The sequence below is a fragment of the Hippoglossus stenolepis genome, chromosome 4 (genome assembly GCF_022539355.2).
Source record: "Hippoglossus stenolepis isolate QCI-W04-F060 chromosome 4, HSTE1.2, whole genome shotgun sequence".
Classification (NCBI taxonomy): domain Eukaryota; kingdom Metazoa; phylum Chordata; class Actinopteri; order Pleuronectiformes; family Pleuronectidae; genus Hippoglossus; species Hippoglossus stenolepis.
The window spans coordinates 23,495,417-23,508,312 of NC_061486.1; the positions used below are offsets into that span (position 1 = coordinate 23,495,417).

The window sequence follows — 12,896 nt, forward strand, 5'->3', positions numbered from 1 at the left end:
ACAGCCTAATACTTCTAAAACCTACATTTTTACATCTAGTCTGAGAACTTTCTCCATCACTTAACATTACTCATCTAAAGCCAATAAACAATTTGGTACATGTTTGAAAAACCTTTATTTTGACATTCAATTCTATTCAAACAACTTTATTATACTGGGAGCAAAAACAGCTTGTACAAAAAGACATAGACAGACAGGTACAAAGTACAAGATACGATAAGAAGCTAAATGAGGGATAAGCATATAAAAGAATACACATAGATTAGATAACAAAGGTAATGACAATAAAAAAAGTAAAGTGGATGAAGAGATTAGCTACATCAGAAAGAGTGAAATGATTTGGAAGTAAAAATATTACTCCAATACTCAGCAGAGACCTGATCTGCAGCGTATTGGGAGAAAAAGAGGATTTGAGGCAGATGGGAATTTAAATCCACTCCTCTAGTTCACCATCTAACCCTACACCCCCCCTCCCTCTCTCTCTCTCTCTCTCTCTCTCTCTCTCTCTCTCTCTCTCTCTCTTTCCCTCCCTCTCCCTCTTATTCTCTCTCACCAGGGTCCTGAGTTTCGTGACTTCCTGCTGACAAAGCTGATAAATGCTGAAAACGCCTGCTACAAATCCGACAAATTCGCCAAACTAGAGGTGAAGCACACTCACTCGGCCACAACAAACACCACAGCAGCGTGCCGCCAACCGCTGTTCAGCCTCATCCATACTCATCACCATAATCGTCGTCCCAATCAGGCCCCACATGGGTTTCATTTGACCATATGTGTGAATTGATTTCAGGGGCGAACGCGAGCTGCGCTGCTGGACAACCTCCACGATGAGCTGCACAGGCAGAGCCAGGCCACGCTGGGCCTGGGCCAGGCGGGAGAGGAGGACAAGCTGGAGAACGGGGGACATGGGGGTCTGCTGGAGTCCTTCAAGGTGAACATGAACCTGTGCCATACTTGTATAAGTGGCCGTGTTTTATCACCTGTAGCTCAACTCAAGCTGCTTTCAGACATACACTGAACTCCGGAGATCCTTCAGACTTTCTCTGGAGGGTCCGTATGTGTGAACGCAAATATCCGAGTCAGTTGCTGTGGAGATTCTCCAGAGTTTCTCTGACCAGCCCCCTCGTGAAATGAGCCAAATGAGCCAATGTGAGAATACAACAGGAGAAGCTCCAGATGATTCACAGCGAGCAAGTGGACATGTTGATGACTATTCTGATAAGTTCATCCTCCGGAGTTCATGTCTGAAACCGTTTTAACAGTCACGGCAAGATGATTCAAGGGTTTAAACCACTTGTAGTGTCATCTCTGCTGTTTTTCACTTTCCTCTCTTGAAGATTTTGGTAATATACGAGTGTGTGTGGGCATTTCGGCGTGTGTGTGTGTGTGTGTGTGAAATGGTCTGTCTCTCTTTATGAATGTCTCTTTTTCTTTTTTTCTTTCTTTGTCGTCTCACTTTGTTCTCATCGATCACTGTGCCATCAAACTCTTTTGTCGACAAATTAAGAAGGAATCGATGTTAAAAGGCCATTACCACATGTCTTTTTGGTTTGTGTGTGTGTGACTGATTTGACAATTTGATTCTCTTACTCTTCACAGGCATTGTGGACAGCTACTTTGCACTTTCTGCAGTCAGTGCCAGGGGGCGCTGTTCTCCTTGGTCTCATGGCAGTCATTGTGTATTACCTGTCTGCATTATTGTAAATGCAATGGAGGCTTGCCATATGATCAATAAACAATTATTTGGTATTTTGTGTCTCTTCATCAAAGAAAATAAGTACTTTTAATTATGTATCTACAATAGAGAAATAAATTAAAATGATTTGAAAATACATACATATACATTACATATAATAAAATATTAGAATATTATACAACTGTTAAGAAGGTTGACATTAATGAAGTAATTGAATATTAAGTAACTGAAACACTGAGGATTTGTACATCTGTCCATCCATTCCAACACGCTCATCTATTTTCTTTGAGAACAGTGCTCTCTGGTGGAGGCGTTGTGCAACAGCAACTGTCATCCTTATTCCAATTTGTATAAGAAAATGAATTAAAGTTTCCACATCTTCTCTCCTCTCTGTCATTCCACGTATACTTCCCCTTGCCCATGTGCCTCTGTCCCTCATCCACTCTTTCTCTGCTTCCTCTCCCTCCTCCAGAGAGCCATGCGTGTCAGGAGCCACTCCATGGAGACCATGGTGGGGTCTCACCGCCATCGGAGCCCTGGGGTAGGAGGCGGGGTGCCAGCCAGCCTGAGTGGCGGCGGTCTGCCGCAGAGCACCAGCGAATGCACAAAGAGCACATTCACTGTGAGTAAAGGAGGGGAAGAGAGGAAGAGGAGAGGGATGAGGAATATGAAGTACTAGAGAACTATGCCTTTTCTTCAAACACCCGACTAACGTCAATTATATTTCGTTTCTTTGAAGCCTACAGCACATTGAATTACATTGAGATGTCTATTCTCAAATTCTAAATCAGTGTAGAAAGTGTTTTTTATCTTCAGGGATAGGTTCACATTTTTCAACTATGATAACTCTTCCTTCTCCTACTGGCGGAGATTAGATCTCTGAGTGTAGCTTTAATATAAGTGATGGCGGACACACATTTGACAACTTTTCAATTTCTTTTAGGAGCAAAATGTAAAAAAAAAAAACGACGCTTGATTTAGATGGATGAAGCCACATCATAGCTGCAGCTGCATTTTGAATGCAACTTGGCACAGAACAAAGATTTTTTCTGCATCTCTTACATCAGAGTTGTGTTTGGAAGTAATTTGCTCACAGTCTGTGTGGACAGGAGGAATGATCATACCATACATTAACATGTACAGACTGGATCGTCAGTAATGTTTAAAGAGGTACTTCTTTCAGTCCCTGTTCTTCAGTCTGTAACTTGTGATCTTCAGCCTCCCGTGTTGTCAAGCAAGTCTCCACTGAAGAGCCCGGTGAAACGGCGCTCAGGCCTCTTCCCTCGTCTCCACTCCAGCACAGAAACCCCCTCGGACAAACACGCCCGCGGGTCAGTCTGACTATTCGAACATCTTCTCAGTTCCTGCTCAGTATCATGATAACAAGAGAGTGACCAAAGGTGTTCTTCCTGCAGCCCAGAAAGTCTTGATGTTGTTATCGCTTTGACATGTTTCCTGTTTATCTTCAGCGATCAAAAGCCTGCAGAGTTTTGCCCGCTGTCCCAAGAAGTGAGGTCAGAGACGTCATCCAATCCCAGCTCACCTGAGATCTGCCCCAACAAAGAGAGGTGAGGCCAAAGCTTTCTGTTTTTCTCATGGAGACCATCTCAGTTGTCTTTGAAAGTCTCTGGAGGAGGACAGCAAAAGCTAAACTCAGTCAAGTTTCTTTTTCACGTCTGTTTTGAAATGGGCTCGGCACAGACAGTGATATCCAGTAAATCTCATCAATAGAAACCCATGCTTCATCCCTAGTCCTCCTGTCAAAAGCTGTTTTCAGACATGACCTCTGGAGGAGGTCCGCACAATTTAGTCTGGCCTTTCTCCAGAGTTTACCTTTCACACATGGACGACGCAGCAGGAGATTCTCCGCTCAGGCAACACAGAAATCTCTGGAGCGTTTAGGTGAGGGGCGGAGCAGCAGACTGAGGAAACATGTAACACCTGTGTGGACCCTTAAGCTCTCTTGACATCTTCATCCTTGTCTTCTGCATGTGTGGCTCGGCTTTTTCACCCTGAGATCATTTTGATTCTTTTTGTTTTATTTTCCTGTTTGTCGCGTGTTAGAAACATCAACACGCCCACTCACTCGCTGTGAATCCTGCGGAGGATTTCCTGCTGTGTTCTCACATCCACTCATTCGGACATTCTCCTGATTTTTTTACTGGCCGGCTGGCAGGAGAAACTCCGCAGAAAGTCCGGAGCCTCTCACTCTCAATCCGGAGATTACCTGGAGTTCATTGCATGTCTCAAAACAGCTAAAGTCTCTCGAGAATTTCATTTTCTGCTTCTCTTCCCTCCACAGGCCGTTCATCAAGCTGAAGGAGTGCAGCGGCGGCAGGCCCAACATATCTCGCTCTTCATCCAGCACCAGCAGCTTCAGCAGCACCACAGGAGAAACAGAGACTCTGGAGGAACTGGACACAGTGAGTTGTGTACATTGTAGTGAGCCGGTCTTTATTGGAGGAAGGACTGAGTGATTGGCTGGAAGCGGAGAGAGTAACACTGGTGACACGTTTTTGTTGAAGTTGTTGGCAGTGTCAGAGCTTTCACAGTTGAAATGGTCTGTAATTAGAGCTGTCTAATAGAGAGTGTTGAATGTCAGCACATTGATTATAATGATTACAGCTCATATCACTCGCTGTGCATCGGATGACGCTGCTTGTCCGCGTGGTTCAATCCTCTGTGAGAAATGCCTCTCCCACGCTCAGCGTTTAACTTTGGATCTGCGTGCACGGACCCACAGTGTGTCGTTAAAGTTGTCAGGCTTATCATTACTGCCGAAGCAGAGGGGGAAATTCGATTACTTAAAAGGAAATGTATTGTATTTTACAAAGACATCAATAATGCGTTCTTTCACGATAAAAGCCCTCTTTAAAATTTGATTGATTAAAACGAATATTTCAACATTTTGGGACATATGGTTATTGAGTCTTTGCCGTTGAGAGGAGAAGATTGATGTGACTCTCATCTCGCTTTGTGTGTTCACATGAGTTCCTGAAAATGTATGTGAACGTAACCTCGAGTCGGAACAACAAATTGGATGGTCTGCAAAGCATTTGGTACTTGAGTTGGCGAGTTGCTGATGTCATCACTTAAAAAAACAACAATATTTTTATATAATAATAATAATTTTACAATCAGCTGGAAATAGTAGCCTTTAATGGGAATTTCTCAAAGGTTTCACTATTGTCACTTGCAAACTGCATCTCCATCTCTCACAAGCACCTAACTTTTTAGCCAATACCTTTTAGCTTTAGATGATAAATATATGTTTTAAATTATTTATGTGTCCGTCACACATGATCCCTTTTCTTTGCTCCTCGTTATTATGTAAATATTGGAAGGAGACACATTAAGGCAACACATTTTTTCTACATGTTGACTTCAAAGCACTGAAGTCGGAATGACGACTTCACAACAAATCACGTCAAACTTTTTCATGAAACTTCATATTAATCAGGTAGTGAAGTTGTGCCTCTTAATATTTTGGGTTCCATGAGAGAAATATCACAACCGTGGTAACCGTCAAAGCACCAGATGATCAACTTTTCATCTCCTGATGGATCTTGTTAACCAATCGGTGTTCGAAATACACAGTGGCTTTTGGGGGAAAGCTATTTTGCGGTGGCACCACTAAACATGTCACATACACACACATGCAAATGCGTGGCAGCACAATGTGGAGGGCATTGTGAAGAACATCCTGTTTGTGCAGCTCTTCATGGTTGTCCAATCACTTTGTGCCCAAAAATACAGAATAAAAACTTAATGATTTACTGTTCAAATTTACTACTGGTTGTACATCCGGTTGTACATTTTTTTAAAGAAACAAAATCACAATGATACTGTTTCCTCTCAACTTCCACTTGAACTCTCTAAGAGGTCAATGCAGACTCTAGCATAAATATTCACTGAGCCTCTTCAGTTCTTTTCCTCCCCCACCTCTTCCTCTGGGTTAAATCTGTGTTCCCTCCCCCCAGGGTAGTCACCCCTCGACAGCTGCCTCCTCTGCCTTCAGCCCCTCTCTCAGTGTCGACAGCCAGGGATCAGGTACCCCTGTCATCATGTGCCGCAGTCCTACAGGTAAATCTTCAATTTCTCACACAGGCACACAGAGTATCGTTACAAATATGTTTTTTGTTATCTCTAATGAGCACTTACTTCCTTTCCTGTGCATTTCCTTCTTCTGGCTGCTCCAGATGGAAAAAATAAGACGTCACCGAGGTCAAACTTGAAGTTCCGCTTTGACAAAATGAGCCACTCATCTACAGCTGTAAGTCTTTAATTTGAAGTTTGTCAGATTAGCCTATAATATTCTCAATTTATAATATTGTCGTGTGTGTTTCCTGTCATCGAATGTTGCTTTTAAACCGGAACCGGCTGAAACTTGACATATACATGGGCAGCATTCGTGAAGCATGTTGGGATACACTCACTGACCAACTCATGAACATCTCATTATCTGTGGATCATGAAACAGTGGAGCTGCTGTTGACTAATGAGCCCAGATTGATAGATTCCTGCACTCTCCTCTAACTGGCCTCTCTCTTCTCTGTTCTCTCTTTCAGTCCGAGTAGCATCGCGGAACGGAAACAAACAGACTTGCACAACAAAGGGACAACACAGGCTGATGGAGCTGCAAAAATAATAATAATCATTTTCTCGAAAAATTAAGAAATCACCACCACAACCACATAATCACTGTAGATGCCTAAAGCCAAGGATAATATGACAATATTCCCAACTGCAACAATACTGTGAGTGTACAGGGAGGAGGAACAGCTGATTTCTTTTCCACCAAATTTTAGCGGCAGAAATTAGTCGATGTTACAAGTCGCTGCATCTCAGTTGCTATTTGCTCCCATCGTCTTAAAAGTCCCGGCATGGCTGTAATACTGTGAGCGTAGGCTGAGCTCACCTGTGCCTCAGCTACTTCTCAATCATCTTATTTGATAGAAAGATACAGAGATCTGAACGTGAGACGTTATGGCCAAACTGTTACTCTGTATCCAGTGAACTGCTGAGAGGTGGAGAGGACGTCTTCGAGAACTGTCAGACAACAAGATGTTGCTTTTGCCTTTGGCCTCGAATGGTACGTCTGGCATCAGTTCCTCTTTTGCCTAAAATAAAACAAGTACACAGGCACACACACACACACACACACACACACACACACACACACACACACACACACACACACACACACACACACACACACACACACACACACACACACACACACACAAACACTCAGGCTACATTGTCACTACGTTTTCATGTGAAACTGTATCCTCTCTGCTACGGATAAGTCTGGCGTCCACAGAGTTTTAAAATAGAGGAAACACTGCTGGCCCCGTTTCAGTTTGAAAACTCCCGGACTGCGTTTTAGCTTTGATGGAAATGGGGACGTTTAGAAACCATGACGTAGACACTCACACTTGCCGATTCAGTCTTTTATGTCTTTTCTGATGTAGCCTTCACTGATTCATCAGGCTCCTATCACATGACTCTCTTCTGTAAGACAGAAAATGGCATTAGCCACAGCTACCAGTGTAGAACACAACATGGATCATTAAATGTGTTGCTGACCCTTGCAAACAGCTGTTGTGCAGTTAAATTCTGAATATTGCAATGATACAATTGCTAACATGTGTAGGAGACAACATATCATTCAAGCAATCTAAGACTATTCGGCATGCAAATGCCCATTGTCCGTGAGTGGCCACATTCATTTTTAATAAGCGTTACGCGCTTTCAGGCATGTTAGGGCCCGATCACACAAAACTGATACAGAGCTAAAACGCTCATGTGGACAGAGATTGTTTTAGTTTGAAAACGTATTGTAAATGTAGCCTCACAGTAGCAAAGCCTTGAAGGTGGCAACACTGGGAGTCTTAATTTTCCTCTGTAGGATCTGAACTTGTTCTTTGCATATAAAAATGCTTTTGTAGGGAACATCTTACATTTAAAACAGAAAAAAGCTTTTCTAACCTTGCTAGCTGCTGCATTGTGTCTACTGCGCTGTAAGCACGACGCCGCTGAAATTGAGTCAATACTATGACGGCATTTCTGTGTGGGTGTGTAAGGTTGACTTGACATCCCTGACCTGAACTGCTTGGTTAGTGGACATGAGCTCACATGAGGTACAATATGAGACACTGCCAACACATTATATGCCATAAGCTTTTGTTTAGCCAAAGCTGCGCCTTACAATCTATCAAAAGCCCTTTTCACCACTGATGCGCTCTCTGTTCTTCTCTCTCTCTCTCTTCTCTCTCTCTCACCATGTGAGAGGACGAGAATCTTCTGCAACTGGTTACAGCACAGACTTGTGGGTAACCGATCGACGCCCACTTTTGCTGAGAACAGACGTTGCCCTTAACTGAAGTCATTTCACCTTCTGATATCTCTCATTGAAGCTTGCTATAGCTCGGTGTACCTGTGTTTATGTTTGGTGTAACTCACGAACAGGAAAGTCTCCGAGGTTTTTAAGGTTTCCCCGTCATGTGCACGATGATGATGATGATGATGATGATGATGATGATGATGATGATGATGATGATGATGATGATGATGATGATGATGAGAAGGAGGATTGACTTGAAAATTATGCTTCAGGTTAAAATTAACCTTTAAAACACTTTTGGCAAAAACATGCTGAATGTGAATTTGGAGCTTTTTTTGTAATTAAAGTTGTATTTTTTGTAAGTTGTCCCTCAGAAGTAAATTGCAAAGTCAAGTTGCAAGCACAACGGGACAATATGTCTCTTTTAATCCTAAACTATACCATAGGATTAGCCTGGAGCTGCACAAACTGGAGCTCGCAAGGCGAAGTGGGAGCGTGTAAATCAAGAAAAAGCTGTGAGAGACTTAGATGTGTTTCCTATGTGACAAAACTTTAGAAGTATATATATAAAGAACCATTCATGTAGCTGAGATAAAAGTTTGTGAAGTTCTATCACATTAAAACACAGAAAGTCATGAAGGCTCAGGTCTCCCAAATTACAAAACCTCTGTAATTTAGGCAAAACGTGCCAGGAAGCTGTTCTCAAGGAAGCTGCACCTTTCAGATGTGACCGGACTGGAAGCTGACGTGATGACTAAATAGACTAATAGACAAAGAATAATTCTCAGTTAGTGTAGACCAGTGATTACCTCGAGTGAAGGAAGCAGGAACAGAAACTGTCTGGTCATTTAGTTTGTAGCAGGTATTGCCTAAATGCCCCTGCAGCCTTTTCTCTGTAAATAGGCTTAATTTATTAAAATATTTTTTTTTTGCATCGATGTCATGTAAAAATATAAGTGCAGAGTACGCTAATTAATAAGGTGAAAATGATAAAAGGAAATCTATTAATTTAAAAGATGTCTAAACATGTATGTATATTTGGTTATGTAACGTGCCATTGAGAATTTATTCTAAAATAAAATGTTGTATTTTGTGTCATTTAGGTGTTTTTTTCCTTCTTTTACAATCTCACACAACACTCACGAGCGTACAACTGAATTCAGGGTCTTCTTAACTTGAATATTTAACAAACATGAACACATACTGGACCTGCATTTAATGTTGTTGTGGTCACATTTAAAGACAAATGAAAGTTAAAATTTGTGGATGTTTTTTCTCCTTGCAACACCTTATGGCATTCCTTTCATTTTCACAATAAAAACAGTCACTACATCCACATCCCAGTGTAGTCAGGAGAATCTATTCACTATATTACAAAACTAGAATGGCACTCAATAGAGCGAGTACCTCCGGCAATAAAAGAATAAAGGAAGTGGTCTGAAGGATTTATTTTTAATAACACAGTTTAAGAAAGCGTGGAATTCTTACATCTGCCTCTGATCTGCATGTGCACCAATGGTTTCTTGTCCTTCCCATCTCTGCAACAAGTCTATTGTAAATCAGTTTTGTTAATATAATAATAAATAAATCAACGAACAAACTAAAGTTTCATACATTTTTATTAAGTTATCTGCGTTATTTCTTGAAAAAACAATTTCACAAATGCCTACCTCACAGAGTGAATGCAAGTGAAAAAAACAGTCATGTATCAGCCCATTTAATCTAATCTGTTTGAAAAATTCATGGATTTTTCCTGGGCCCATATACCACCCTTCCACCAAGTTTCACCAAAATCAGTTCAATCGTATTTGCGTAATCCTGCTATTAAAACATGACCTTGTTGGTGGCAGTAACAACGAGTAAACACTGCTGAATTTTTTCAATCATATTTTGTCCTTTGCTTTAATGATTTTTCACAATACACAGGTTAAAGCAACACTATGCACATTTTTCACCTTAAAATTGAAGCAAAAAGAAGCTTCAAAATGAGTTTGATGGTTGACCGACCACTCACCCTGCACACCTGTACTTGCTCTGTAACTTTGCTCTTTCAGTTCAGTGAGTGAGACAATGCAGTTAGAGCTCCGGTCAAAGGATTGATAGGCTTTGTTTGTTCCTCCACTTGAAAACCACTTAATTGCTCCATCAAGGATCGAGCCGTGTCCCACACGATGTGTAATTTAATTTATCCCCCACATAAAACTTTGTCTGCAATCAGGAGAATTTGACACTTGAGTACACAGTGGGCTCCAGGGGGCGCTCTCTGGTGGCTCTCTGTTGCCTCAGTAGATCCTTGGAAATGTCTGCATACACCACCTGTAAAGTGATCCATGGAAAAAAGCATCATAAGCAATAATTGAAAGACATATTCAAGCCTCACCAGGGAAAACAAACAATGTTGTGCATCCTGCAAATGTCATAATGTCTTAAAACAGAGTATTAGCTCACCTCATTTTTCGGCTGGGACCTGTGGGGAGCTGTAAAATAGAAAAACATAGACACTAGTGAAGAGACCAGATTCAGTACTTTTTTCTTTTACTGTAACATGCTATGAAAGTGAGAATAGAGATACCACTGTGTGAGTGAGAGCCATGTTTCTGCAGTGGTGGAGGCGGGTGTGGTCGGTCTCTGTACACGGCTACATGTGTGGACCATGTCCTGGGAAGCGGCTGAGGCTTGACCCCTGAACTCAGACAACGAGCTAATCCGAGAATGATGGGAAGACAAAGAGAAGCACTGGCACAGACCAAAATCCTGTGCAACAAGTTCCTCTGAGAGGGGACAGCTGCACGGTGAAAGAAATGAAATGTGCACAAATGGGATTAGATTCATAATGAAACACAGATTCACATTTAACTAATAATATAGGATTCTACATACCTGCTGTGATGTTCACATACATCAGATTTCCCAGATCAGTGTCACCTTGACCCCACATCACCTTGCATCCGTAGGAACCTTCATCTGATTGGCGGACTGTCAGGAAATTCAAAACTAAGCGGGTTTGATTTGTAAAGAGTGTAACATTGGTCAATTGATGTCTTTCTGAGTTTTTGATGCTGCTGAACTTTTCATGTGTAGAATTTTTCCAGATCCAGCTCCCTGTCCAGGTGTCTCCACAGTGCTGGACCACGCAGGACAGAGACAGACTGCCCCCTTCTGGTGTGTAGAGTTTTCCGCGTCTTGCCAGAACAACCTGGCTGCATTCTTCAGCACGGAGACCTTAAGAAGAGGAAGCAACTTGTAGCTCATTGTGACTGATGGTGGACTGGTTAAAACAATTGTGTCATATATCTAACAAACCCAAAGAGTCATGTGTCTATAAGTCATAATATATATATATATATATATATATATATATATTATATATATATATATGTATGTATGTGTATATGAATACGTGTGGCCAAGTATCTATCTAATAATTACACAAACGCCTGTCTGTCTGTCTTTCTGTCCATATGTGGAACGCATATCTCACAAACAGTTCATCTAATCAGCTTCACACTCGGCATGCCAATTGTAATATGCCTGGACACAGTGACAGTATAACTGTTTGAGGAATCTCACTAATGCCAAGGAATAATTCTGAAGTAGCTCTGAAGCATGGCAGGTTTAGACTAGCATTGCACTAGTATGTACGAATACAAGGAATTTGACTCCAGTTTTACCTGAATCTCAGAGTACTTACATAGACATAGACATGTAGATAAGGACAAGGACAACAAAAAACTGAACAAATAAAATGATGCAGTATATTGGAAAGACTACTGATCAACAACATGAAAGTATACACCATGAAAGTATGTACACAAGTCAACTGGTTCTGTATGTTTGAGTCATTCGGTCATAAGTTATAATGAGAATGTGAATATGACTTCAGATCTGTGAGAACTTAATCATGTTACTCACCAGCAGAGAGAAAGCAGAGGCAGCTGATGGCACAGAGGAGATAGTCCTGCATGTCTGACAGTGCCAGAGTTGGTTGAGGCTCCTCACAGATCAGCTGTACACTTCCTCGGCACAGTTTCAGTCTGCATGTTATGTCCGACAGGGAGGCTGTGAAAAAACTGTTGTCTGTAGTCAATCAGCTCATCTCAGTAGTTCTTTCTCTCACTTTACTTTCCCATCCTCAATAATGTGACAGGCTTTCCTTTATCCTGCTGCAGCTCTCGTCCAAATGGAGGGGAAGGAAGGAAGTCAGCCAATAATCCACTCCTCCTTGTCCTTTCACACACACACACACACACACACTTCTGTGAACAGCAAGTGAAAGCAAACACATCAGGTTGTTTAGACAATAATTATTGTCTTTGTGTGAGCCTTTTAATAGGACTGTGTGTGTGTTTGAGGGGGGGGGGCGACTTTAAGATTTTTATTACTATTACGACATTAGCCGATGTTGTTTTTTACTTTGTACAGCCTCTTCCTCTTCAGCATAATAAAATGATTTTCAACTAAAACAAGCTAACCTTCAAAATAAAATCCATTTACTTTTGAGAAAATATATTTATATTTCTAGCAAATATTGGAATTGACAGATTGTCAGAAAAAAACCCACAACAGCTCATTGTTAATTGTTGATGCAATTGTTTCTAGATTGACAAACTAGAAGTCACACAAGGACTGAACGTTTGTTTAAGCATGTATTAATCTATTGTATATGTGTGTATATATTTATATATTATACATATGGATGGATGGATGGATATAGATAGATTTTATATTGTTAGTAGGCCTATTGCTTAAGATATTGCATGTGGGGGTGTATATGAATGTGTGTGCATGTATGTTGTGCCTCTGTGTTTTAACTGAGATAATAAAGTGTGCCTTGACCTTCTTAGATAGACGCTG

At 41.3% G+C, this 12,896-nt stretch overlaps 2 protein-coding genes across 7 annotated transcripts in view; one reads left to right on the top strand and one right to left on the bottom strand.

Annotated features, from left to right (window-relative positions):
* rap1gap2a (RAP1 GTPase activating protein 2a) overlaps positions 1-9,140 on the top strand; it is a 95,967-nt gene extending 86,827 nt beyond the window's left edge. For all 6 annotated transcript variants that reach the window (XM_035155162.2, XM_035155161.2, XM_035155159.2 and 3 more), the window contains 9 exons: positions 557-643; positions 791-931; positions 2,169-2,318; positions 2,915-3,027; positions 3,166-3,264; positions 3,999-4,119; positions 5,677-5,779; positions 5,896-5,969; positions 6,265-9,140. In XM_035155162.2, the coding sequence (XP_035011053.1) occupies positions 557-643; positions 791-931; positions 2,169-2,318; positions 2,915-3,027; positions 3,166-3,264; positions 3,999-4,119; positions 5,677-5,779; positions 5,896-5,969; positions 6,265-6,273 (897 nt within the window). In that variant the 3' untranslated portion in view covers positions 6,274-9,140. The remainder of the gene's footprint in view (positions 1-556; positions 644-790; positions 932-2,168; positions 2,319-2,914; positions 3,028-3,165; positions 3,265-3,998; positions 4,120-5,676; positions 5,780-5,895; positions 5,970-6,264) is intronic.
* Positions 9,141-9,643: 503 nt separating this feature from the next.
* On the bottom strand, positions 9,644-12,387 carry si:dkey-52l18.4 (uncharacterized protein LOC560708 homolog). The gene is made up of 5 exons (XM_035155166.2): positions 11,955-12,387; positions 10,923-11,264; positions 10,615-10,827; positions 10,491-10,519; positions 9,644-10,358 (listed from the first exon to the last, which is right to left on the bottom strand). The coding sequence occupies exons 1-5, from the start codon at positions 12,004-12,006 to the stop codon at positions 10,257-10,259; spliced, it is 738 nt and encodes a 245-aa protein (XP_035011057.1). The 5' UTR covers positions 12,007-12,387; the 3' UTR covers positions 9,644-10,256.
* Between the last annotated feature and the right edge of the window lie 509 nt (positions 12,388-12,896).